Raw genomic sequence first — 24,676 nt, 5'->3', positions numbered from 1 at the left:
CCTTTGCTCTTGCTGTTCCCTCTGCCCAGACTGTGCTGCCTTCACGTCCTGTCCTTCTCCCAGACCACACCAAATACCACCTCCTCGGGGAAGCCTTCCCAGATGGCTCCCTCGTCCAGCAATCACTTCTCCATCTGTGCTCCTGGAGCTCTCTGTATCGCTGAGAAAGAACCGACACTGCCAACCCTAATAATAATCCATATTTGCTCAGTCGCTTCAGCCATGTTCAACTCTTTGCAGCCCCATGGACTATATAGCCCACCTCTGTCCATCGGATTCCCCAGGCAAGAATAATGGAGTGGGTTGCCATGCCCTTCTCCAGGGGATCTTCCCGACCCAGGGATCAACCTGCGGCTCCTGCATTGCAGGTGCTTTATGTACTGCTGAGCCACCGGGGGACCCCCATTCTGTATCTACTGAGTACTAACAGCAACCCCATGAGTGGGCACCATTATTATCTTCACTTTATTATTTTTTTTAATGTGGTGGTGGGGGATTAATTATTTTATTTTATTCTTTTGACCATGCTGCTCAGCATGCAGGATATTAGTTCCCCGGCCAGGGATCAGATCTGTGCCCCTGTGGTGGAAGCTCAGAGTCTTAACCACTGAACCACCAGGGATGTCGCCTGTCTTCACTTTGTAGGGAAAATGGAGACACTGAACGGTTAAGACACTTGTTCAAGGCCACCCAGCTATGAAGAGGCAGACTGTACTCACACCTGAGTCTGTTCTTGGGTCTTCTGGAGTCTTGAGCTTCAGCCTGGGTGTCAATCTGCCACTCCCTGGTTCTAGGACACATGATGTCCTAAGAACAATTAGCTGACTTCTCACCTGCCCCCTGGGCCTCAGGGTTGGTTCTTAATAGATGGTGGTTGAAGAAAGCTCAGCCCAAGGAGGGAATAACTTTATTTTAAAAAGTGAGTTCAGCAAAGGAAGGTCTGCTCTCCCAGCCCACACAGCACCCCACCCCCATACCCCCTGTGGGGGCAGGGGCAGCTCCCATGGAGAGAGCTGGAAAGAGCGCTGGCCCCATTCCCAGAAGCTATGACCGCATATCTCTTGACCACAGGCCTGAGTCTGGGGGCTTATGGTATTATGGTCCCTCCGTACCCGCTGGAGCCTGAAGGTTCAAGATGGAAGCCCCCCATCTGGCCTGAGAACCATGACACAGGTGGCCCCTCCAGCCTCAACAGAGCTGTGCTCCTCTGCTGGAGGGAGGGAAAGGCAGGACCACTTTCCCAGTGTCTGCAGGCTGTCCAGGCCAGAGCCCCTGGGTGCTGTGGACTCTGAGGTTGACAGTCACCTGGGTGCAGTGGCTTTCTGGGGGCCGAGGCCAGGGACTCAGGACAGGAGGAAGTGTAGATGACCTGGCATGTGGACACGGAGGGATCCGGGAAGTGTGGCCTTTCCCCACAGCTTGGAGACTCCAGAAGTTGGAGTGGGAGGGGTGGAGCCCAAGGGGGATTCTGAGGAGACCAGACAACAGGACCGGCTGCCCAGAGCGCTGGAGTCGTGGTGGGAGGCTGCCCAAGGGCCCTGAGCGCTGGAGCTGACCACTGGGCTCTCCTCCACGAGGCCCCACGGCAAAGCGACAGGGACCAGGCACCCAGAAGCTAAAACCGCAGGAACCAGGAGCAGACAGATATCTTCGACTCTTAATTACCACCATCACTGAAACCAAAAAGCCCACGCAGGCTCCTCTGTAAATAAACAGCGTCTCCTTGACTTGAAGATCCATCCGGGCGCACACATATTTACAGAGCACGTGTGATCTGTGCCGGTCTCTGTCGACTCACTCCCCTACACGATAATCTCTGGTCAAGTTTCGCCTTCCTTACATTTAGGTTTGAGCTCCTGTTCACAACCACCTGTGAGGAGGGAGGGAGGAGGGTTAATCCACATTTACAGCAGGAGAAACCTGAGCAGTTAAGTGACTAAAGCCGCATAGCTAGCAAGCAGTGGGATTTGCACAGAAACCTGGGCTTTGGCTCCCAGGGCAAGTCCATCAAGGTTCTCATCCTGGAAGCTTAGGGCCCCTGGGCTCTTAGGATGGAAGCTGCGGGGCACACCCTTCCCCACCCACCCCTGCCAGAAGCAGGCAGGGGCACTGTGAGCAACCAAGGCGATGCTGAGCTGGGGTGAGGGGGCTGGTGCGGGGAAGGACTGGAGGCAAGCCCTGGGACTAGGGCAGAGGAGGACAGGGTGTGCAGAGGTCAGTTGGGTGGGCTTCCAGCCCAAGAAAAGCTGAGCTAAAGGGGATGAGGACTGCTCAGGGGGTTCCAGATTCCTTCTTTGACTACCCATGTGGCTGGCACTTGCGGAGGGTCTGTGAGGGCCCATAGGGCACATGGCCTCAAAGGGGCTGTGGGAACTAACCCTTTTGGCAAATGAGGCTGCAGTTGTGGCTCAGAGTATGTGTGTGGGGCCAGGGGCGGGGTGCGGGTGGGGTTTGGAAGCATTCTTGGCAGAAGCTCTTTAAGAGGTACTTGAAAGCCCAGTGGGGGCTTCCCTGGCGGCTCAGACAGTAAAGAATCCACCTGCAGTGTGGGAGACCTGGGTTCCATCCCTGGGTTGGGAAGATCCCCTGGAGGAGGGCATGGCAGCCCACTCCAGTGTTCTTGCCTGGAGAATCCCATGGACAGAGAAGCCTGGCGGGCTACAGTCTATGGAGTCACAAGGAGTCAGACACGACTGAGCTTAGTCGCTCAGCACAGAAACCCCAGTGAGGTCTCCGTAGGTTAGGGGCACACTTGACCTCTCCCTTGGGGGGCATGAAGTTTCCGGGATGGGGAGTACCCCATGCAGGGTCCATGCAGTGAGGGACTGGGAGAGACCTACCAGAGGCGGCCATTTTACAGATAAGGAAAGGGAGGCGCAGAGAGAGGAAGAGACCACCCAAGGTGAGCCCTCAAAGCAGAGCTGAGTGTAGAACGTGGGGCGCACAGCTCCCAGTGTGGCTTCCGCGGCTGTTTTGGGGCGGGGCTCCGGGCTGCGGGAGAATGGCTGGCCTTGACCAGTGAGGGTCTGACCTGTGCATGTCCTCTCCAGGGGCGCCCACCCGCGATGTCCTGCTGGTCTCTGCCATCATCACCGTCAGCCTTAGCGTCACTGTCGTCCTCTGCGGCCTCTGCCACTGGTGTCAACGCAAACTGGTGAGGCTCCTCAGGGCCCCCGGGGGACGCGGCCTGGCCCTGCACCCCGCCCTCCTCAGTGACAGGCTCGTGAACGCTCTCAAGGGCGCGCGCCCACGGCCCATCTGCCCTCAGAGCCGGGCACACTTCCGTGGAAATTCACCCCGGCACTCTGTGTCTGCTGGGGTTTGATCCCATATGTCTGTGTGCACACCCAGAGCCACACACCTAGGCACACACTGGTAGACAGACAGGGGTCTCACGGGCTTTCGCACGCTCGTGACTACGCGCACACACGCCCCACTTCCCGCAGAAAGGACCGCAGGCACACACGCGCAGACTGAGAATGGAGACCCCCCCCCCACCACCCAGCGCCGCGCGCCCCCGCCCCTCCGCCCGCGCGTTCCCGCCCCCACCCAGGGCTGGGCGTGGCCGAGCCGCGCCTCCTGTCCAATGAGAAGGCTCCGCCCGCCCCGCCCCGCCCTCTCCCCCAGCCCCCGCCCCGCCCCGCCCCCTCCCCCAGTGCCCGCCCATCCATCCTGGTTCTCCGGGGTTTGTACAGGCACAAAAGGCTTCTTTTCATTTTTAACGAGGGCTGGGAAATTAACGAGCAGGATTAGGCCATCAATAAGTAACGAGACCGTCAGGAGGGACATTCATCACCGGAGGGCGCCGGGAGGGGGAGTCAGCCTGAATCACCCTCCTGCACCCCCGCAGCTCCCCAAGGGTGGCTGCCCTTGAGGCCGCCCCCACATCCCCCCTTCTGCTGCCCCAGTTTAGAAGTGCTGCGGGGTCTCTGAGGACTGCAGGGGGCACCCCCGGAGGTGGGCCCAGAGATGTCCCAGGTGTGGGGCGTTTCTGAGGCTTCTGTGAAGGGTCCCTGGCAGACACCTTCCATGCCCCAGATCAAGGATGGTGGGAGTGAGGGCAGGGTGCCACATTTTTCTCCCTGCCCGATCACAGAGGGGCAAGGGGCGGGGAGGGCTGTGGGCATGGGTACCATGTAGATGGGGGCTCCATGCCTCAGTCCTAATGAGGAGAAGGGACAGATACCCCTGGGGCCAGACCCAAGAGGCCAACATGCTCCCTTCAGGAAAGGCAAGCCCGGGCGTTGGGGGTGTTCTTTATCCTGGGATGTGCAGTTTCAGGCAGCCCTGCTCCCTGGGGAGGAGCCAGGGAGCAGGCCAACCCGGCCCCACGCGCGAGAGTGTGCGAGTATGTGTGTGTGACTCGGGCCCACTCCTTGCGTGCAGGTGCCAGGCTGGCTGCCCTGCATTGTTCCTGGATTTCCTGTCTCTGTGTCTGTCTCCGAATTCCAGGGGAGGGGGAGGAGGGGGCTTGGCCACGTGCCTGTGTGTGCCAGTGTCCTCGGAGGCCTGGGAGGGGTTGAGCCTGCGCTGCAGCCCTGTGCGTCTCGTTGCAGGGCCCCTCAGGCTGCCCATCTGTCTGTATTTGAAGGCAGGGGACTGTTGTATGAACAGGCACTGCTGGTGACCTTGAGTGGGGGGTCTTTTGTGCTGGGGGTGTCAATTTTGAGGACATTAGTGCTGTGTGCATGTGTGTGTGTGTGCTGCCCTGCATGGTGGGATGTGGATCATCTCATCACATCCCCATGTAAGTGCTGCAGTGTGTGTGTGTGTGTGTGCATGTGTGCGTGTGTCTGTGCGTGTGTGCGTATCTCTGTGTTTGTTGAGGGCCTCACCCCCACTCACCTGGGGACAGGAGTTCAGAGATGACAGCTTTTGTAGCAGGTGGGGGGGGGCTGTCACTGCAGGAAGTGCCTTGGGAAGCTGAGAGCTGCAGAGCCTTCCCTGGCCCAGCCCCTCCTCCCAGCCTCCAGCCAGGAGCTTCCTCCAGGGTCCAGACCAGACCAGCACGTGTCCCTCTTTGACTTGATCCTCTGAGCTGCTGCTAGAACATTACTTTGCCGAGGACTCCCCAGTGCTGCCTCCCCTTCCCCCCTGCCCCTCCACCCAGGTCTCAGAAGCCAGGGAGCTTTTTGTCCAGATTGTCTCCATGTTCCACGGAAGGGGCTTTCAGCTGCACCCACCCCCACCCCCACACAGTTGCTGGGCTCTCCTTGCCTGCTTGTCCCCTCAGCAGCAGTGACGTGATACCTGACAGCCCAGATCCCATTTCCAAACATTAATAACTTCCTTAATCTCCAGCTGGCTTTTTCCGGATCAGCCTGGCCAACCCCCTCCCTGCTAAGCAGGCTGGGGGGATCAGGCTCCTTTGGAGCCACCTAAGTCTCCAGTGGGGGGGGCTTCTTAAATGGCGCTAGTGGTAAAGAATCCACCTGCCAATGCACCAGACACCAGGAGACCCTGGTTTGATCCCTGGGTCGGGAAGATCCCCTGGAGAAGGAAATGACAACCCACTCCAGTATTCTTGCCTGGGAAATCCCATGGACAGAGGAGCCTGGTGAGCAGGAGTCCATGGGGTTGCAAGAATGCGCCACGACTGAGCACATATCAGCAGCAATGTCTCCAGGGCCCCAGCTGGGGTTCCTCTCTTTGCCCCATTTACTTCCCCCTGACCCCTAAAGCAAGTCCTACCTCGGTTCCTGTCCCCCATATGCCCCAGCTCCTCTACAAAAGGATCGTTGCAGCTGGAGGGGAAGCTTCCCTGAGCTATGGCAGGAAGGGAGGCAGGCAGAAGCTTCCAGAACACCCTGGGTGAGCCAAGTGCTTGGGCTTGGGGCAGGGGCAACAGACCAGTCTTAGAAGAGGGTGCTGAGCAGAGCAAGTTCCCTGAAGACCAGGAAGAAAGAGGAGAAGGGGTGAGGGGTAGGGTGGGGACCACCAGCAGATGCTCCCTGCCCCAGGCCGCCTGAACAGCTGGAGAACCGCGGGGTCGGAGCTTCAGACTGAGAGTCCTGCTCATGAAGGGCCCTGGGCCACCAGAGAGGTGCTCCAGGCTCCTCACCTTCCCAGGTGGAACTAGGAATTGTTTGGGGCTTGAACTTCTGGGTGGACAATGGGAGGGACCAGAGCTGAGCTGAGAGAGGGCAGCTTTTGTGGACCCAAGGGATCCAACAGCTCTGGTTTTGTTTTTCTTTTTTTAACTCTTTGGGTTCTGGCTCAGAGCATCAGCCTGAGGCTGGGACGCCAGAGTGGGTGGGGTACCACACCAAGTCCCAGAGCCCACACAGTCCCTGCCACTGGGGGGCTACCTTCCCAGGGCTGGGAGCTGAAGTAGGTAAAGAGAAACACTAAAGCCGTGATGAGAACCTTGAAGGGTGAGGGACGGGGGCTCATCCGGGGATGCCACACCATTTCAGGAAGGAGGATGGGAGGCCGGAGAGGGTGAGGGACAGGGGTGCTGGGCGTGGCATGAGGCCCCTCCCCCAGCCCCACCCCCCTTCCTGCGAGCTCCGCTGTTGTTGGCCCTCAACAGGCAGCTCCGGTCCCGGGAAGGGGCTGCAGCTGGCAGGAGCGTCGGGGAACACGGCTGTGCGGCTTTTATTTTGCTTTAGGGAGAATGGAATAATTGACTGTTGTGGCTATGGTCTTGGCGCGCATGACGGGATGTTGGGGAAATGTATGCCTGCTTTTGTGTGTGTGTGTGTGTGCGCGCGCGCGCGCACACGCGTGCATACGTGCGTGTACGCGTGTGTATGTGTCCCTGTCCCTACTCCGCTGGGCAGGGACAGGCCAGTGCCCAGTGGGTGACAGCCCCAGCCCCTGCACTCCCCCTTCCCTGCCCAGGCCCGTGGCCCCTGGGTGCGCGTGAGGACGATCGGTGGCCGCCAGGAATGTTAATGGTGCCGCGCTCTGCAGGAGCTAAATTTAGACACCCAAACCGAGAAGGTGAATGGTGCTCACCTTCCCAGCAGCAGGCCCAGTCACCGCTGCAGCTGTGGCCCTTGCTCCAGCCAGGGGACCTGGCGTGCCCACCCCGTGCCCGTCATCCTGCCCGGCCCAGCCCTCCACTCATGCTGGTTGAGGACCTCTAAGCGGCTGAGCCTGGCCGCCCCCAGCCCCAGAGTCCGTGGGCAGCCCTGCTTCCTCCCTACAGTGGTGGGTCCTCAGGCCCAGAGGCCCCAGGCCCCTCACGGGCCCAGAGCAGAAGCGCCTCAAGGAGCCCCCAGACAGTAAGGGACGCGGCCCAGCAGGACTAGGCACGGGCCTTCTCCCCGCCCCCACTGCTCACGTTACTGGCCACTGCCAACCTTGCCCTGCAGGATGCCACCCCCACCATCTGGGGGCAGTGACGTGGCCCGCGTGACGTGGCCAGGCGCCTGAGAGCCGTCTGTCCATGGCAGAGGGAGATATGTTTCTGGGAGCCGAGCCAGAGCCCCAGGAGACAGGCAGGCGGGAGGGGCCTCATCCCCGGGGGTCAGGGATGCGGTGCAGGTCAAAGGGGCGGGGCATGGGGCCCAGGAACTGCCAACTGGGGAGCAGGGATGGGTGGGGGCCGGCACCCCCGGCTGGTGGCACCTCACACGTTGGCCCTGGCCCTAGCCGCCGAGGCTGGGCTCCCATCCACTCCCCTCCCCGCTGGGACCTTGCTCTGGGGAGGCAGGGAGAGTCCAGGTCCTGTCTCCCAGGAGTGACCCTGGTGCTGTCTCCACAGGGCAAACGCTACAAGAACTCCTTGGAGACGGTGGGCACGCCAGACTCAGGGCGTGGGCGCAGTGAGAAGAAGGCCATCAAGTAGGTGCCAGGCTTCGAGTCTGGGGTGGGGCACGCAGGCAGTCCAGGCGGGAGGAGGCCCCCGGGTGTGGTCACACACAGTTTCCCCCTTACACCTGGGTGCCGTTCTCTCTCCGCCGCCCCCACCCCCATATACGCCCTCCCAGCGCCTCAGAGTGACTCCAGGGCTCCGCCTTCTCTACCCATGCCTCCCAGAACCCTCTGAAGGCTCCAGGTCCCCCAGCCCCAGCCCTATCTCTGGCTGCCTCCTCCCTCAACCCACATACTGGGTGCTCCATCAACCTGCACATCCCACATGTGGTCCCCAGCCCTGCCTGACTCCCCTGCACCTCCAAGCTCCTCTCCCAGCTGGGGAGCCCCTCTATTGGGGGGGTGGAGGGGGCTCAGACCCCACCCATGTTCTGAGGGTCACCTGGAAGGAGAACAGACAAGAACCCTGGGCACCCCGGCAGAACCCAGTGCTGGGCAGCTCTTGGAAGCAGAGCGATGGGGGAGGTCTCCCTGGTCACACCTGGTCCCCACTGCACGTCTTGCTGCCCCGACTCTGCAGGTTCCCCCATTTGGCTCTGCGATCCCTCTTCAAGTGGGCAGGTCTGCCTTGCCCTGCAGACCACTCCTGAGGGTCACTGGGGACACTGGGATAAACTCCCAACCCCGCCACTGGGGACTCTAGAAACTGGGTGGGGGGGAGACCTCTTCCTAGAGGACTTTCTGCCCTCTAGCCCAATGGATTGCCCTCTTCCTCTCTGCCTAGCCCCGGCCTTCGCTGAGAGGTGGCTGGGCACCCTTCCATCTTAGCCTGCCAGGACCGAGCCTGCCAGCCAAGGGCTCTGACTGGAAGCGGGGCCTCCCCCAGCCCTCCCTGCCCAACTCAAGGCCCCACTGCTCCTGCTCACGCCTCCCCTCCTGCCCTCCCCCTGGTCCATCTTCCTCTCTCCCTCCTTCCCCCACCCCCCGCCCTGCTCCTGAGGGCTCCCTCCCTGCCCTTCCTCAGGCCCCCCTCCTCTTTTTTCATCTCTTGCTCTGACCCTGTTTGGGGCCTTCACAGAAGCTGTGGGTGTGTGTCTGTGGGGGGGCGGGTAAGTGGAGGGGTGGGCCAGGCTGAGGTTGGGGGTGGGGAGGAGGCTCGGGAGGAGGCTGCCAGGAGCCTTTGAAGCTGGGTTTGGTTGCACACTCTCCAGTCTTCAAAGCTGAGAGCTGGCAGGTCTCAGGGGCTGTTGCAAGAGCCCAGGCCCCAGGCTTTCGGAAGGAGGGGAGGGACCATGTGGGGGAGCACGGGTCCAACCCAGCTCCTGTGCAGCCTCCAGGCCCGGACTCCAATTGCCTCTGTAGCCACAGTCTGGGCCAGGGGGCCTGTCTCTGCCAGGGTGACCATCATCTTCCTGGATAAGGGTGTGTGTGTCCCAGATAGTCCTAGAAAGGGCCATGAGAGGAGATGGGATTCCAACAGCGGGGAGAGTAGGCATCAGGGTGGGCAGCAGGCTCTGTGGGCTGGGACAGGGTCCACAGGTATCAGACCCTCTACCCCAGGCGAAGGAAGCCACATTTCATGGCTACATGCCCCCCGGTCCCTAGCCTTTGGTTTTTGCCTGGGCCCAAGCCAGTGGGCTCTCCTGGCGGCTCTGACAGTAAAGAATCCGCCTGCAATGCGGGAGATCTGGGTTCGATCCCTGGGTTGGGAAGATCCCCTGGAGAAGGGAGTGGCAACCCGTTCCAGTATTCTTGCCTGGAGATTTCCGTGGGCAGAGGAATCTGGCAGGCTACATGGGGTCACAGAGAGTCGGACAGGACTGAGTGACTAACACACACACACAAAGCCAGTGGGGCGGCAGGAAGCAGGGTTTACCTGCTGCACAATCTCCCCGTGGGCTTGGGACCTCCTCCCAAAGGATCGTGTTAGCAAGGGTTCCGAGAACCTGCATCCTTTAATAGCTGTTTTTCAAACTGTTAATAGTGTTTCTCAAGCCGTGTTCCTCAGAGCACTCGTGCCCCTGTAAAAGATTGATAGTGATCCCATGGATCCAGGGGTCCGTGACCAACTAAGTCTGGGAAACACTGATGTGCGTGGGTACGTTAAAGTCCCTGAGAAGCCTTGCAGTAAAGGAATCAGTGTTTTGCAGACTGCTTTAATGAAAGAGCCTCTTTTCTGGTACTACCACGTACAACCTGAGGGACTATGGGGCTTCTTGGAACACAGCAGAGGAGGCCAGCCTGGCAGTGATGACCCCGGGTGGATCTTTCTCTCCAGGACCCTGGGTGGGATGGGCCTCAATTTTGGAGATCTGGAGGGGACAGAGGAACAAAGGCCTTCCAGCTGTTCCATTGCTCTGTTACACTAGGGGAGAGAACCAGAGCACGTCTCTCGCAGAGTAGGGAATAGGGTCTTCTGTGGGGGGAACCTCCCCGGGGAGTCCCCCACCACCACTAGGGTTCCCTCCCAGTGGCCTCCCTTGCTTCTCCCACCCCCGGCCCCCGCTGCCCCCTGAGCTGGCTGAGGGCTTGGGCCTTGGACCCTGCGTCCAGAATTCCCTGTGAGACATTTCCAAGGCACACTCTGGACTGGCCGAGACTCTCCACACCAGGGAGGCCCAAGGGAGACCTGCCTGCCCACCCTCAGGCCCGGGGCGCTGTCTCCTCCTGGCCTGGGGAGACTTCTCAGCTCTGCTTCCTCTTTTTCTCCTTTGTTCCTCTATCCTCAGGGGTTGTGCCTCCTGGCAGTGTCCCCCCTCCGCCCCAAACAGGGCCCTCAGCTTGGCCTTGAGCAGTGGCAGGCCTAGGCAAACACCACGCCCACCCCTGGCACGCCTCCCCAAGCCCCTTGCCGTCGATGCCTTCCTGAGGGCTCAGATGTGACTCCTTTCTGGAATGTTCCTTTGGCCTGGGGGTTGCCCTCCCCTCCCTGTGCTCCAGTTCTGCTCTTGGGGGGCTTCCCAGGAACCCGACAAGCTGGTGGAACCCCTGGTCTTCGACTCCCGGGTTTTCCAGGCCACGCCTCCTGCCGAGGCTTCTGCTGCCCACCACCAAGGGAGCAGAGGAGGCCAGGGGGACCTGGGGCCAGTGGGAGGGAGAGAGACCAATCAGGAGAGGGCCTGTCCCCAGAGTGGCTCCCTTAAGTAGATAGAAGGGCGGGGAATTTCAAGTCTTCCAGAACTGGGGCCTCGACCCCAGCCTGGGAATGCTGATGGCCCAGTGTTTGCTGCCAACCTTCCAGTTTGACTAGGCAGGGAAACCAAGGCCAGGAAAGGGGGCACCTAGCGGGTAGGCAGCAGGGTCTGATCTACTTTGCAGTCATTTCCAGCCAGAAACCAGCACACCCCGTCCTCCTCCCTGTCCCCATGCCATCAGCATCCCACCCCAGGCTGCGTCCCGGCCCCTCCTCCCCCCACCTCCTCTCTCACCATCTTTCTCTCTCCCACCAGCTTCCGGGGTGCAAGGCTCCAGTCTGCCCGCCTGCAGCTCGCCTCCTTTCACCGACCTCTCCCGCCCTGGAGGGTGTGTGTGTCTGTGTGTGTGTGAGCGCGGTGTGTGTGCGTGCACATGTGCGTGGGCCGCCCGCCTCTCTTCCTCCCGCAGGCGCCGACCCCCCACCCGCCCCACCCTCAGTTCCCCGCCAGGGGGGCCCGGCCCTTCTGCCCACACGGGACTTGGGCGGTTCTTGTTTCTTCTTGTATCTCCCTGTTTTCTCCCCTCTCTCTCTGCCCCTCCAGTGATCTAGACAGAGACTTTTGGAATAACAATGAGAGCACAGTGCAGCAGAAATGGAGCTCCTACCCTCCCAAGGAGTTTATTCTAAACATTTCACCCTACGCCCCTTATGGCGACCCACGACTGTCCCTCAAGTGAGTGACTTTACCTGGTTTGATCATATGTACCCACTACCCTCGCTCGCCCTCCCTCCCCCTCCCGGCCCCCCCCCACCTCCCCACCCCTGCACCCCATGGGCAGGCTGACCATGGAGACGAGCAACCCCTCCTGCCCCCCCCCGACCCCCGCCTGCCTGCCCCTCTCCCTTCCCGTCCCCCAGGGCCAGCCACCAGGAGCGCCCCCCACCCCACTCCGCAGCCACACCCGGCCCCCCAGATGGTCCCCACGGCCCCCACCCCCTCTGTGCAGTCAGGATGGGGTTGCCCGTTTGGTTTTTTTTTGGTTCCCCCCCTCTCTCGGTGTGGCTCGCTTTTTCCTCCCTGCTGTGTGCTGCTGCCCTGGCTGCTCCGGTTGGTGGTCGGTGGTCTCTCGTGGAGGTGGTGGCGGTGATGGTGGTGATGAACTCTGACTAACACGGCTTTCTCTCTCTCCCTGCCTTGGGGCCTCCTGGCCTGGACAGCCCGCTCTTCCTCCGTCGTTAACCCTCCGTTGTCCTGTGGGATAGACTTGGAGGTGGCTGCCCTCCCCCACCCCCGCCGCCCGGGCCCCAGGCGGTGGGGAGGGGCCCCCCTCCGTTGTCGTGGTGCGTTGTTCTCCGACCCCCAGCCCGCCCCGTCCCCTCTCTCCTCTCTGCAGGCTCCGCTGGTGACCCATTTGCAGTGCTGACGTCTCTCTCTCTCTCTCTGTCTGTCTCTTGTCTGTCCGTCTCTCTGTCCTCCTCCTCTCTCACTGCCTCTTTCTTCCTTTTATCTGTCGTTGTTTCTCCTACTCTGACACCCCCGCCCCCACCCCCGTGTGGCCTGCCCTCTCCCCCACCGCCACCCCCGGTTGCCCCTCTGGCCCGGCTGCCTCATGGTCCTTACGTCCAGTGGCACCCTTCTGGCGGGCGCCAAAGTGGCCGCCGCGGCGGGGCTGGCGGTGGAGCGGGAAGGCCGGCTGGGGGAGAAGCCGGCAGCGGCGCCGCCACCCGGAGAGGACGCCTTGAGAAGCGGCGGGGCTGCCCCCAGCGAGCCGGGCAGCGGTGGCAAGGCGGCGGGGAGAGGCCGCTGGCGGACGGTGCAGAGCCACCTGGCCGCCGGGAAGCTCAACTTGTCCAAGTGAGTGATGGCCCCACGGCCGCCGGAGCCGTGAGCTCAGGCCTGCCCCCCCATCTCCGCCCCCCCCCCCCGCCAGTGTGGACAGTGGGACCCCTGGCATGCCCGCTGCTGCCCCCAGAGGTGCCGTCCTCGGCCCCTGGCTCATCCCATCCCTTCACGAAACTCCCATCGTCCTTGCCACCGGCACAACTGACTCAGCCATGCACCGTGCATCTCAGCCTCCGGTTGCCACCCCCATCCGTTTCTCTCTTTGCCAGCGACCAGGTCATTTCATTTTCTGCCCCCAGGGCAGCTTCATTTCAGCCCTTGGGTCATCCCATCCTCTTTGACTGGCTGCCCCATCTCGACCTCCATGGGCACCAGGCCACAATTGTTAGCCACCGGACCATCCATCCGTGGGGAGCTGGCCCAGCCTCAGCCTGTTTTCTGCTGCTCATCTGCCACCGGGCCTTCCCTCTTGCAACCAGCACAAAGCTCTAGACCCAGAGGTCGAGCCATTTCATCTTGACCATCAGGTGACTCCATTGGCTTATCCCAGTCTTGCTTGTACCATGACACCATTTGTTCCTTGGGCCCGCTGTGAGCAGCTGGGAGGTCCCCATTGGCTCATCCCTGTCGGCTGTCCCGGTCTTGGTCAGTGACCTGTCCCACTCTCAGCTGCTGGGACTGGATGTTCTTGGAGATTGGGTTGTTGAGTCCCCAGCTAACTTCTCTTTTCTGATGCGGGTGGTCTGGATGTCAGACAGAAGAGCCGTTTCCCTTTTAATAACTTCTGAGCTAGCCAAACAGTCAGTCCAGTCCCCGCCCCAGGAGCAACAGACATAGGGTGGGCCTCTATTCTCTGCCGATATTAAGTTCCTCCCTCCCCCCATGGGGCAGCCTTATTCTCATCTTGGCTCTTAGAAGCTTCCATTTCCCCACAGCTAAGCCTCCCAAGCTCTAAATCCTTTGAACTATGACCGTTCTCACCTACTGGGATGTAGGTTCCATTTTCGGCTTTTAGAACCGCCTCGTTCCCAGCTAATGCAGGAGCCTCTCACTTAGAAGGCCAACAGCCCTGACCCCTTCTTGGTGGTCGGGCCAGTTCTCTTCAGCAAACCTGTGGTTCCCGCCAACGGGACCACTGAGGACCACCACGTTGAGACCTCGTGTGCTCATCGGCCTGAAGGAGCACGAGCCGATGTGCCCCCTAACGTGGAGCCTCAGGAAGGCCCCAGAGGGAAGCCCCACCATCCTTCAGAGAGCCAGGCCCAGCGCCCCGCCCTCTCAGAGTTACTCCGGCCACAGACTCTAGGCTGGCTGAGGCCTCCATGCCCTCCGCTGGCTCCAGGCCTGGAGGAACCGATGTTAGTTTCCCTGTGACTGAGAGGTTGTAAATTGGACTAATTCTGGATGTGATAGAAAACCAAAATGAGGTCAGTGAGGAGGAGGAGGCGGCCACCCCGGTGCCGGCCTCCCGGCTCCTTAGCCTGCCCCCGGGGAGTGTGGGCCCACCCAGCCAGCCAGGCCAGGGCCTGCCCCTGGGGGTCACCCCGATGCCAGGCCTGAGCCAGGCGAGGCTGCCGCCCCTGCCAAGACCCCAGCTGAAGCCATATTTTGCTTTTCTCTTTCTTCCTTCCTTTCTGTCCTTTCTTTCTTTCTCTCTCTCCTTTTCTTTCTTAACTTTCTCTCTTTATTCTTCTCTGGCTTTCTGTCCCTCTTCTCGCTTTCTCTCTCTCAGCCCACAGGGGCAGCCTAACTGTTGTCCTTTTGGTTCCCAGGGTGGGCTCAGGGGGTGAGCCAGGCTGCCTGGTTGTGGTGGTGAACGTGGCTCCGAGGGCCCCGGGGCCTCCCTAGGGCAGCTCAGGGCGGGGGCGGGGAGGGGGTGTCCCATCCGCCCTGTGGCCCCAGACTAGGAGGTGGCAAGCTATCTCTCTAAGAGATCTGATAGGAGATAGGCTTTGCAAGTCAGGTAGTCTCTTTTATGACTACTCAGTCCCGCTTTTGCCGCCCCAAAGCTGCCATAGACAACATGTAAATGAATGCCAGTGGTTGCATTCCAGTAAAACTTTATTCACGAAAACAAGTGGCGAGCCACATTTGCCCCACAGGCCAAATGACTAAATGAAATGAAATGAATGAATTCAGTCGTCCTTGGAGGACTGAATGAAAGACGGAGGGAAGGAACAAAAGATGAGAAGGGTGGGCCCCCTGAGGCTCTGGCCCTGCAGGTGCTGAAGTCTCTGGCCTGGAGACAAAGCAGATGGGTTGTCCAGGAGGCCAGTGGTCTGAGACCTCCTTCTGCCTCCATTTCCTGAGACATCTGTAGCTTCCCCTGGCAAGGGAGCAAGGACCAGTAGCATATTTCCCTGGGTCTGACCTCTTTAGGTCCCCATGGCAACCCTGTGATGGAAGCAGCTCGGAATTTTTACCCCATTTTACAGATGAGTAAACAGAGGTAGCCTCCTTTTCCCAAAGTCCCTCAGTGAGGAAGCGGCCGAGATGGGGCCTGGACCCTGGGTCTCTCTGAGCCCAGACTGCCTCTGATGAGCCATGTCCTTCCTGTTGCCAGCGTGTTTCAGAGATGTTGGTGGCCTGTGAGGTAGGTGCCCTATGGCAGCTGCCTAGAGGACAGGATAATTACCCTGTTCTTTGTCAGAACTTGGGTAATTCGAGTTCTGCCAAGCAGCCGGCCAAGTGTTTTCCTAAGTCCCCTCGTCCGACTGGGAGCCATTCCCAACATACTGGGAAAGGAAACTAAGCCTTGGAAACAAGGAGCCCCAGAAGGGTTCCCCGCACCACAGCGCGAACCCTGAGGGAGCGCCGGCCAGAGAGCAGAGGTCCCGGAGGCCCGGGACACGCCCCAGCCTCCGAGGACAAAGCAGGACAACTGTTGGCAGCTCCTGACTCACCGCGCATTACTAGGCCAGCTCCATGCTGGCCTGGATTTCCTGGCGTCTCCAAAGGCCAGTAGTACTTAGAGCACAGAGGCGGACTTTCTTGGGGTCCCCCAGTGAGATGGCGGGAGGGGGTGGCCCAGCTCCCTCCACCCCCCTCCCACTCCAGCAGGACAGGCAGCCACGGGGCCCTGGGACCCGCCTTCACCACGCGGCCAGCGGCGCAGCTCTGCGGCCCGCTCAGACCAGCACAGAGGTCGGCTCAGACAGGAGATATTGGGCACTAGCTGAGCCAGGGCCGGGGTGGGGGGCTCGGCGGACCGCCCGGGGGGCCTCTGGGTGGGCGCGGGGCCGGCGGCGGCCTCCTGGGTGAGTTGGTGGTGGCGACGGCAGCGGTGACAGCTCGGATGGAGGCCCGGCAAGGTATTCCGGCAGAGCGCGCCCGGCACTGGGGCCTCCTCGTCCTGGCCCTAGGTGTCTTTCTCCTCCACTGTGATCCCTTCACCTGCTTCTCCTTTCTCTCCTCTCCTCCACCCGCCCCAAGTTTCGAGGACTCCACCCTGTCCACGGCCACTACCCTTGAGTCTATCCCCAGCTCCACGGGAGAGCCGAAATGCCAGCGACCCCGCACCCTGACGCGGCAGCAGAGCCTGCAGCAGCCGCTGAGCCAGCACCAGCGGGGCCGGCAGCCCAGCCAGCCCACCACCAGCCAGAGCCTGGGCCAGCTGCAGGCCCACGCGGCCTCGGTGCCCGGCCCCAACCCCCGGGCCCACGGCCGGGGCCAGGCACGGCAGGGCTCCTCGGCCGGCTCCAAGTACCGGCCGGCCGGCGGCCGCAGCCGCTCCAACCCAGGCAGCTGGGACCACGTGGTGGGGCAGATTCGAAACCGAGGCTTGGACATGAAATCCTTCCTGTAAGTGCCCCACTCGAGCGGCCTGGCCCCCACCTCCCTGACCCAGCCTCTTTTCCTCCCCGTTTCCTTCGGAGCGGCTGGCTCTGAACCACGCTTAGCCCCCCATCTCCGAGGCAAGGTGCCCGGCAGACTCGGGCACCCTCTCCCCAGCCTCTTATGGCTTGTGGCTCATGCCTGAAGCGCCGCCCCCCCCACCGTGGAAGGACTTATATCTGAGCCACCCCCTGAGGACCCCAGCCCCCCTTGGTGCCCTCCAAAAGCCAGTGGAGACACTAGAGGATGCTCCTGAGGTCCCCAGACCTGTCTGTCCCCTTCTGGCCAGGCCCAGGCTCTCCTGGCCCCCCTGTCAGCTCTCTCCTCCTCTCCTCCTAAACCTGGTCTCCTTGACTCCAGCGCCCAGGCCTCGCTTCTCCCGTCCCTGTAACCTGAATCTGCTCACCTTCCAGCCCTGCACTTCCTCCCTCCCTCCCTCCCACTTCCCCTGTCCCTGCCCTGGGCCCTGTCCTCTGTCCCTCCGACGACCTTCCACAGCCACCTGCCCTCCACCTCCCCCCCTGGCTCCCACTGTGACCCGCCCATTCCCTGAGAACAAACCTCACAACGTTCCCCCAAAGCTTTAGAAAGTGTCTCTGGATCAGAGGCTTCTTTGACGTGCACAGGTCAGAGAGGTAACAACACCCCGTCTCTGTCTGGCCCTAACCATCCCCCTCCGCTGGGTGTGCCCCTCACCCACCCCCTGCCGTGTGTCCGCTTGCCCCCTCCTGCATCGGCAGGGCCCCACCCAGGGCACCCTCTGCCCAGTGTCCCTCTGGGCATCTACACACACTCTCTGAGCCCAGGGCAGACCTGGGCTTCAGTCCCTGACATCACCTCCTTCCTCTGGCCTAACGTGACCTTCCTTCCAGGCTCTGGGGATTATTCTCAACACCCAGGTCTTTCCTGGAAGCACTTTTCATGGAGCAGGAGACCAACACACTAAGCCTGGGAGAGGAGAAAGGGAGGAGGAAGGGGAAGGCCAAGGCTCACTGGCAAAATGTGAGGATTCTGAACATCCTTCAGAGCTCGTGCCTCTGGCTGAGACCCCAGCCCGAAAGGCGGTCAGGAGTGCTACCCCTGGTAGGGGCAGCCCAACGGAAGACACCCCACCGTGCCAGCTTCCCATACCCTTGGCCCCAGCCAGGCAGGGACATGCCATGCCGCATGTGACTCTCCTTGGCCAAACTAGGCAGTGCATCTGCTGGGGCTTTTCCCCACCCAAGGACCGTCAGGAATTCAGCTGGACGCCGGCCTGAGACAAGATAGCCGACAGAGCCTCCTGGCCTCCAGAAGGGCGGCTTGTCCTGGGGCGGATGCCGTGGCACCGGCGTGGATTGGAAGAGTGATGGGAATCGGTTCTGCCGTGGCTTGAGCAGGACGGAGAGGCGGCCGGAACACTGCACCCCTCTGCTCCTCCTGGCTGCAGGCGGCCCTCTGCACAGTCATCACCCTGCCTCCCATTCTGTAGCTGTCACATGGGAGCAGGACCCATGCCCAGCCTCCGGGAAGAAAGCAGCCAGCCTCAGAAAGGCCACTGGTACCTCCTCCCCTGCCCTCCCCCTCTCCAGCCAGCCAGAATTCGATGAGCATCACTCTCGAGTGGGCATCAGCGTTTCTTCTGCCCACGACGGTGTTCGCGCCCCTCACCAGCCAGCCATCCCCAGAGCTCACCCCAGTCCTCCACCTCCTCCACTTGTAGTCCCTCACAGCAGGGGTCAGCAAACTTTTTCTGTAAAGGACCAGATTTATAAATAATTTAGGCTCTTAGGGACACGTGGTCTCGATCACATTTAAAAAAAAAAACAACAATCCTTTAAAAATGTACAAACCATTCTTAGCTTGTGGGCTGCACAAAACAGGCCACCAGCTATAGCTTGCCGGCCCCTGACCCCTGTCACAGTTCAGCTGGTGTGCTTCTGACATCCTTCTCTCGCCCCAGATGCTGGGGGCCCACACAGAGAGTCAGGGTGAGAAGGCTAACCAGGCCCCCCGAGACCCCACCCCCTCTTGCAGGGAGAAGGCATTCCTCCTGCTTCCAGGATGTGACCCCCCATAACACCGCCAGCTTCTCCCCCAAATCTCCTCCTCTTGCCCTTCACTCACGCCCCTGCGGCCTGCGATGCCACAGAGAATGACAAATCAGGAACTTATGCAGAGCAGCCGTTTTGTTTTTAAGAAGAGCCAAAGGAGTATCTGAAAAATGCATTAACCAGGGAAAAACATGTTTTCGTTGGGTTTGACTTCCCCCAGCACAACCAGCTTCCAGGCAGTCAAGTGGAATTTTACCAACTGTGAAACAGTACCGGTGGGCAGGGAACAAAGGAAAAAATGAGGATTTGTCCTGAGGAAAGAGGGCGTTCTTTCCGGAAGTTAGATGCCAGTGCAGGTGTCAGCCTGGAGCAGCCATGCCCAGGACGAAGATGCAAAGACAAAGAAGTCAGCATCCACCAGCTTCAGACCCATGGAAGTCCCCCGTTTTCCGAGACCCCGCCCCTCCCCTCTGTCGTCATGTATCACTCGCCTTTTTGACAACCTCTCCAGGAAACCACCACATCCAGTTGGTCCTCTGTGAACTTCACCCTCTTGGATGGTGGTTGAAGCGGGAGACCTCCTGGCCCAGGAGTCCCACCCTCCGGGACGTCCCATCAGGCTGGCCTTCTTTCCCTCGGTCTCATGCCTGCCGCTCCTGAGAATCTCTCTCCCCATGTTCAGCTGAGAAGCCAAAGCTGGGGGAGCTCAGCCAAGCACCTGGAAAACACCCACAAACTGCAATGGCTTAGAGGGGCAGAGGGGCACTTTTCCCCCCTGGAAAGGGCAGGCGGCCCCACAACTGCCCAGCGGTCCTCTGAGAGAAGCTGGCCCAGAAGACGTCACCCCTTGACTTCTGGCCCCACGCTGCTGCCCACTTGATGATTCCTGGGCCACCTGAACCAAGCCTTCCTCAGCGCAGGATTCCTCCAGACCACCCTGATTGCGGGCACAGGTCCCTCGAGTCCTGCCAGGCCCGCTCCAGCCCTGGCCAGCTTCCTGCACTTTCTGTCTCTCTCTCTCTTTGCCCCTTGGCACCTTCTGGACTGAGTCTCCAAGGAAAGGCCCCTGAACTGGACCCCAAAGCCTTGGTGGCTATTCCCGAGATCTCCAGGAAGGGGGACACAGGAGAAGGCGCAGGATGGCCGGTCTGCCATATGCCAGAAGAGACTAACCTTCTCCTCCAATGGGCTGAGTCTCTAAGGACCTGGGAGGGAGCCCCCCAGACCCACCTCCTGGTGACCCCGACCCAGGGATGTCTTGATGAGGGACTTCACTGGATGCAGCGCCCTCTGGGTTTCCCAGCTTTCTAAGAACTTCCTGCCTGGAAGCCCAAACCCCTGCCCACAGGGTCCCCAAGCAAGATAGCAGCAGAGGGCCTCCCCTGCTCTTCTCCTAGGGGCCCAGGTGGTCTGAGTAGCCTCTGGCCTTTGTTCAACTGGAGATGAGTCAACCTTGGATACGGACCGAGTCCGGGGGCCTGGGCTCCACTCTTCCTAGCCTTCCCCTCGGGTTTTCTTGGGGCATCCCAGCCACATGCCTCTGCCCAGCCCCTCCCCCATGGCGAGCTGGGTCTCAGGCTGCAGATACCTCCACTCCATTCCCCTCCCTTCCCCACCCCTACCACCCGCCTCCTCCCCTCCTCTGCTCTACAACTGTTGACAGTGCTGAAGTTTGGTTTCTCTTCTGCAGGCCCAGTTTCTTACGCTTTTTTCTTCTCTCTCTTTGTCTCTCTGTCTCTCTCTCTCCTTCCCCTCCCTGCCCCCCACCGCCCCGTGGGGCCGCCTCCTCCTCTCTCCCTGGCTGGTGGGCTGCCCACCCCGCCCCCCGGGCAGGGAAGGCCGGATGGTGGTGCTATCCTTGGTCTTAGGGCTTTCGGAACAGGATGACTTTGCCAATATCCCTGACCTGCAAAACCCAGGAACCCAGCAGAACCAGAACGCTCAGGGGGACAAGAGGTACGCGCACGGGCGAGGGCCTGCGGCCGTGGCAGAGAAGGAGGCGTGGAGAGGCTGCCAGCCTCGACCCCCGGCTGCTGGACGAGGCGGCGGTGCCTTCTGCGGATGCTGGAGCGGGAGGACGACCCGTCCCCAGCCGGCGCCCTCACACCCACCACGCTGGTGGTGTCCCTTGGGGCCTGAGGCCAGTGTGGCTGTCCTGGGACCATTCTGGATCAAGCCTGCTCCCCGGGCCTGCCTGCCCTTGCCCGGAGCAAGCCAGCCTTTCGGCCCCATCTTCCTGCTTGGCTCCCCCTCTGCCGCCCCCTCATCTTTCATTTCTGTCCCACCCAACCCAGAAATCCCAGTTTCTCTGGCGGTTGGTGGGCGGCAGGGATGTTAGGGAGGGGGTGCCAGCCTGTTCTCCCTCATCCCCGCCACCTCAACCTCCTTCTTGCCTGGAGATCCCTCTGGGGTGATGGTCTCACACACACACACACACACACACACACACCCCATCCCTGCAGAGATGTGACCTGGCTGCTCAGGGCTGATGGAAGAGGAGGCCCTGGTGGGGAAGGTCTGGGGCCTGAGAGAGGCCCAGGAATCAGAAAGAACCAGAAAGGCAGCCCCCCTTCCACCTGGGCCTGAGGTACCAGGAGGAGGGAACAGGAGAGAGTGGGAGGGTGAGAGCAGGTGGCAGGGGCTGGTCGGGCCCTCTGTCACTGGGAGCCTGGCTGCTGGCCTTCGGGGAGTAGCCCGCGTGGCCCCAGCACGGGCTGAGCAGAGGGCATTTAACCATCCATCGCCCTGGTCATCAGGAGCCGAAGGAAGCATCATCTGATGCCCCCGTCTCAAGGAGGGAGCGGAGTGCTGTCCTGGGGAAGGGGACCAGCAAAGGTCAAGGGGCCCAGGGTTCAGGCAGCATCACTAAGGCAGGATGACCCTGCACCTGGTCTGGCCTCCTCCTCCCGCCTGGCCTTGGGCTGGGTCAGGTACATACCTGTAATTGCGGGAGGAGGGTGCATCCCCTTGATTGGGTTGTACTTTCCATCAGACCAAAGGCCTACAGGAGAGCTGTCTGGCCTGGCAGCCAGGCCACCTCTGTCTAGCTCTGGTTTTGAGACCTTGGGCAAGTCACAGCCCTTCTCTGGACCTCTGCTTCCTCGTCTGTCAAGTGAGGGATTGGACAGGGTGACCCCTTCCAGCTCGGACATGCCAAGCCTCTAACGAGGGAGCAGCCCCTCAGGTTGAGGCACGGGTTAGAGCCTGTCCGCCAGGCAGGGACCCTGACCCTCACTCACTAAGAGCCTGGAAGGCGCAGGAAAGACTGTCCAGGCTGCTGCCAGGGGCCTGTGCATGAGGGGAGGACAGGCCGAGTTAGCCGACTTGCCTGGCTCTGCAGTGGCTTCTGGAAACCCAACTCTCCTATTTTTTTCCCGTCCCAAGTTCACAGTTGCATGTCTGGTGGGCAAAGCCGCAAATGACCGGAGAGTGGGAGGGGAGCGTGGGACCAGCTCTCCCTCTCAGGGGCACAGATGGTGTCACACCCTGAGCCCAGGTCCTGGGATGCAGGAGGAGCCGAGTCTGCCACCTCCAGGCCACTGGAACCACCGGAGTGCCAGCTTCCCGAGCCGGGCCGCAGACCGGCCAGAGGGCGGTGGGGGAGAGGGCTAGGGGCCGCAGGAGCGGAGCTGGAGCCCTCTGAAAGCCTTGCTAAGAGCCCGAGCTCCTGGCCGACAAAGGTGTGAAGCGTGAGGGAGCAGATGCAGGCTGGAAACGAGATTTCACATCACCCATGTGTTAATTAACTGGCTCCATTTTCACCCACCGCCTATTTTTACCTCCTTGCCACTCAGGTCTCACTCCATATTTTAACACACTCATGCCTTCTGATCATTGCATCAGTCATCCCCTGCCTTTCTGGGAAAGGTGGGTGTGGAGGTGAGGGCCCTGTGCCCTTGCCCCCACCCAGCCTGACTTTCTGAGTGGACCCAGGCCATTCCCACCCAGTCACGCCTGCTCCATCCCGGAAGCTCATTTCTCATGGCTGTCGGGGTGTTTCTCGGGCGATGGGCCACGGCTAGGGTGCTTTCTGCCCGGCACTCTCCCCTCCCCCAAGCTTGGTATTGGCGTCACCCTCCGGGCACCGGGCAGTTTAGGGTCCACCCCTCTGGGCTCCTGGCTGCATGGACCTTGCAATGGTGAGCTTGGGTCAGCTGTTCCCTTCCTCCTCAGCTTCTGCCTCCACGTCCAGGGATCGCCCTCCAGTCTCAGTGTCCCCTTCTCCACCCAGCTGACCCCTTGGCCGGGTGTCGCTGGGGTAACAGATGGGTGGCCCTTGGCTGTTGTTGGGGAGAGCATCCAGCCCCCCAGCTCTGTTAGCCGCAGGTTCCCGGGAGATAGGAGGGCCCTTAGGAGGAGGTGTGGCCACTCCAGGTCCCAAGCAAGATGGGGGTGCATTTAGCAAGTCACTGCCCCCCACTCCCACAGTTCTTGGTGGCCCTGAACCCCCCCATCCAGGATCCCCCCGGGCCCTTAGGCCTCAGCGCTGGAGCCCCAAGAGATGCAGACAGCTCCTGGGACCACGAAGGGGAGGGAAGGAGGCCACGGCCGCCCCTGGCTCCCATGCCCTGCTTGCCCGGCCCACCTCACCCGCGCTGCCCTGCACCCACGCATGCCTCATGCCCCGTCCGTCCCTCTCACCGTCACTTCTCGGGATCCAAATGGTTTCCACCGTGGCCCCACCCCCCCAGAGTGGGGCCAGGGGGCAGGGCGGGACCCGGCCACCCCATCGCTGCCCCCCCGCTCCGAAGCCACCATGTCTCCGTCCCGGTGTGTGTCCCCGCCTCCTCTCTGCCTCTCCTCTCGGCCGCCTCGCTCCTTGTCGCCTTGTCCACCCTGCAGCCTCTTCACTCGTGTCCGACTAACCTTTCTCGGCCTCTCTCCCTCCCTCCCTGTCTCCTTCCTCCCATCTGCTCCTCACAGGGACGCCCCTGGGCCAGGCCGGGCCCCCTGCCTCTGTGCCCGCGTCTCTCTGTCTCTCTCTGTCCTGTGACCTCCGGTAGCTTCAGTGGCGCTGACCATCTTTTCCCGGGCTGCTTGGCAGCTGTGCTGATGCTGTGGTGTGGCCAGAATAACTCCGACTTTCTCATGCCTTCAGCGGTCAATCTCGGCTCTCTCCTCCTCTCCCACTCTATTTTTAACCTGACTTTACCTCTCCAGCTATTTCAGTCTCCTCTTCCTCCCCGTGCCTGTCTGCGTGAGCACATGTCCGTGTCCGTGTGTGCGTGTGTCTGTGGGGCGTGCATGCGTGCGTGTGCTCTGCTGTGGCCCGCCTCCGGGAGGGTGCCCCGCGCGCCCTGGCTTGGCTGGGGCGTTTCCGTGTTGTCTGGACAAGGCCAGGTTCTCACAGCAGCTGCACCGTGCGTCTGAGTCCCGTGGCGTCTGTCCCCGAAACTGCTGCCTGCTGAGTGTGTCCCAGTTCACACGCACCCCTTGGCATGCCTGGGCCTCCCCGAACGTGTGTCCTCCTGGAATCTAAGTGTGCACAGCACTGCGTGTGCGTCGTCTTGCTGCTCTGGTTGATCCTCCTGGTTGCCCATGCCGTGTCTCTCCCTGTTGCCTGGGTGTCTGTCGTACTTGTGTGCACTCATGTGTGTTTATGTGTGTGTGTGTGTGTGTGTGTTCACACACCCTGCTGTTGGGTCCTGGCATCTCCCCTCCAGGGCCTGGCATATTCCATGCATGTCCTGTCTGCCTGTCGTAGCCAACTGTGGGTGCTGGTGGCTGGTCCATTCCGAGGGCCATGGCTTGCGTCCAGCCTGTGTGTGCCTCCGAGTCTATGGCTCTGGTAGCCTCGAAGCTGTTCTACCGTAGCCCGTCATGAGCCCCATGCTCCCCACCACACGGCCCCTTCCTCGCTGCCTGCCCCCACCTCTCTCCCTCATGGGATGTTCCAGCCTGGTCCCCTCCCCGGGCAGGCTTCCTGAATCCTGGCTAGATGGAGCCTGGCTCACCACCCAGCCGCTGGGCCAAAGAGCCCAGCTTCCCGGGGGGCCGCACAGAGTCAGGGTGTAGATAGGGGCCTGGAGTGGAACCGTCAGAGTCGGGGGCTTCTCAATGGGACCCTGT

The 24,676-nt window shown here is 61.2% G+C and overlaps 1 protein-coding gene across 8 annotated transcripts in view; it reads left to right on the top strand.

Annotated features, from left to right (window-relative positions):
• SYT7 (synaptotagmin 7) overlaps positions 1-24,676 on the top strand; it is a 62,922-nt gene that overhangs the window by 22,598 nt on the left and 15,648 nt on the right. Inside the window, exons 2-7 of one of the 8 annotated variants that reach the window (XM_043452015.1) lie at positions 3,051-3,154; positions 7,712-7,791; positions 11,499-11,630; positions 12,525-12,752; positions 16,173-16,541; positions 20,441-20,563. In XM_043452015.1, coding sequence (XP_043307950.1) covers positions 3,051-3,154; positions 7,712-7,791; positions 11,499-11,630; positions 12,525-12,752; positions 16,173-16,541; positions 20,441-20,563 — 1,036 coding nt within the window. Of the gene's footprint in view, positions 1-3,050; positions 3,155-7,711; positions 7,792-11,498; positions 11,631-12,524; positions 12,753-15,368; positions 16,542-20,440; positions 20,564-24,676 lie in introns of those variants that run through there. The other 7 variants (XM_043452017.1, XM_043452018.1, XM_043452016.1 and 4 more) reach the window with 7 other exon arrangements.

Source organism: Cervus canadensis, chromosome 29 (genome assembly GCF_019320065.1).
Source record: "Cervus canadensis isolate Bull #8, Minnesota chromosome 29, ASM1932006v1, whole genome shotgun sequence".
In the NCBI taxonomy this organism is placed as follows: Eukaryota; Metazoa; Chordata; class Mammalia; order Artiodactyla; family Cervidae; genus Cervus; species Cervus canadensis.
Note: the sequence above shows the minus strand (reverse complement) of the source record. Positions and strands in the feature narration are given on the sequence as shown.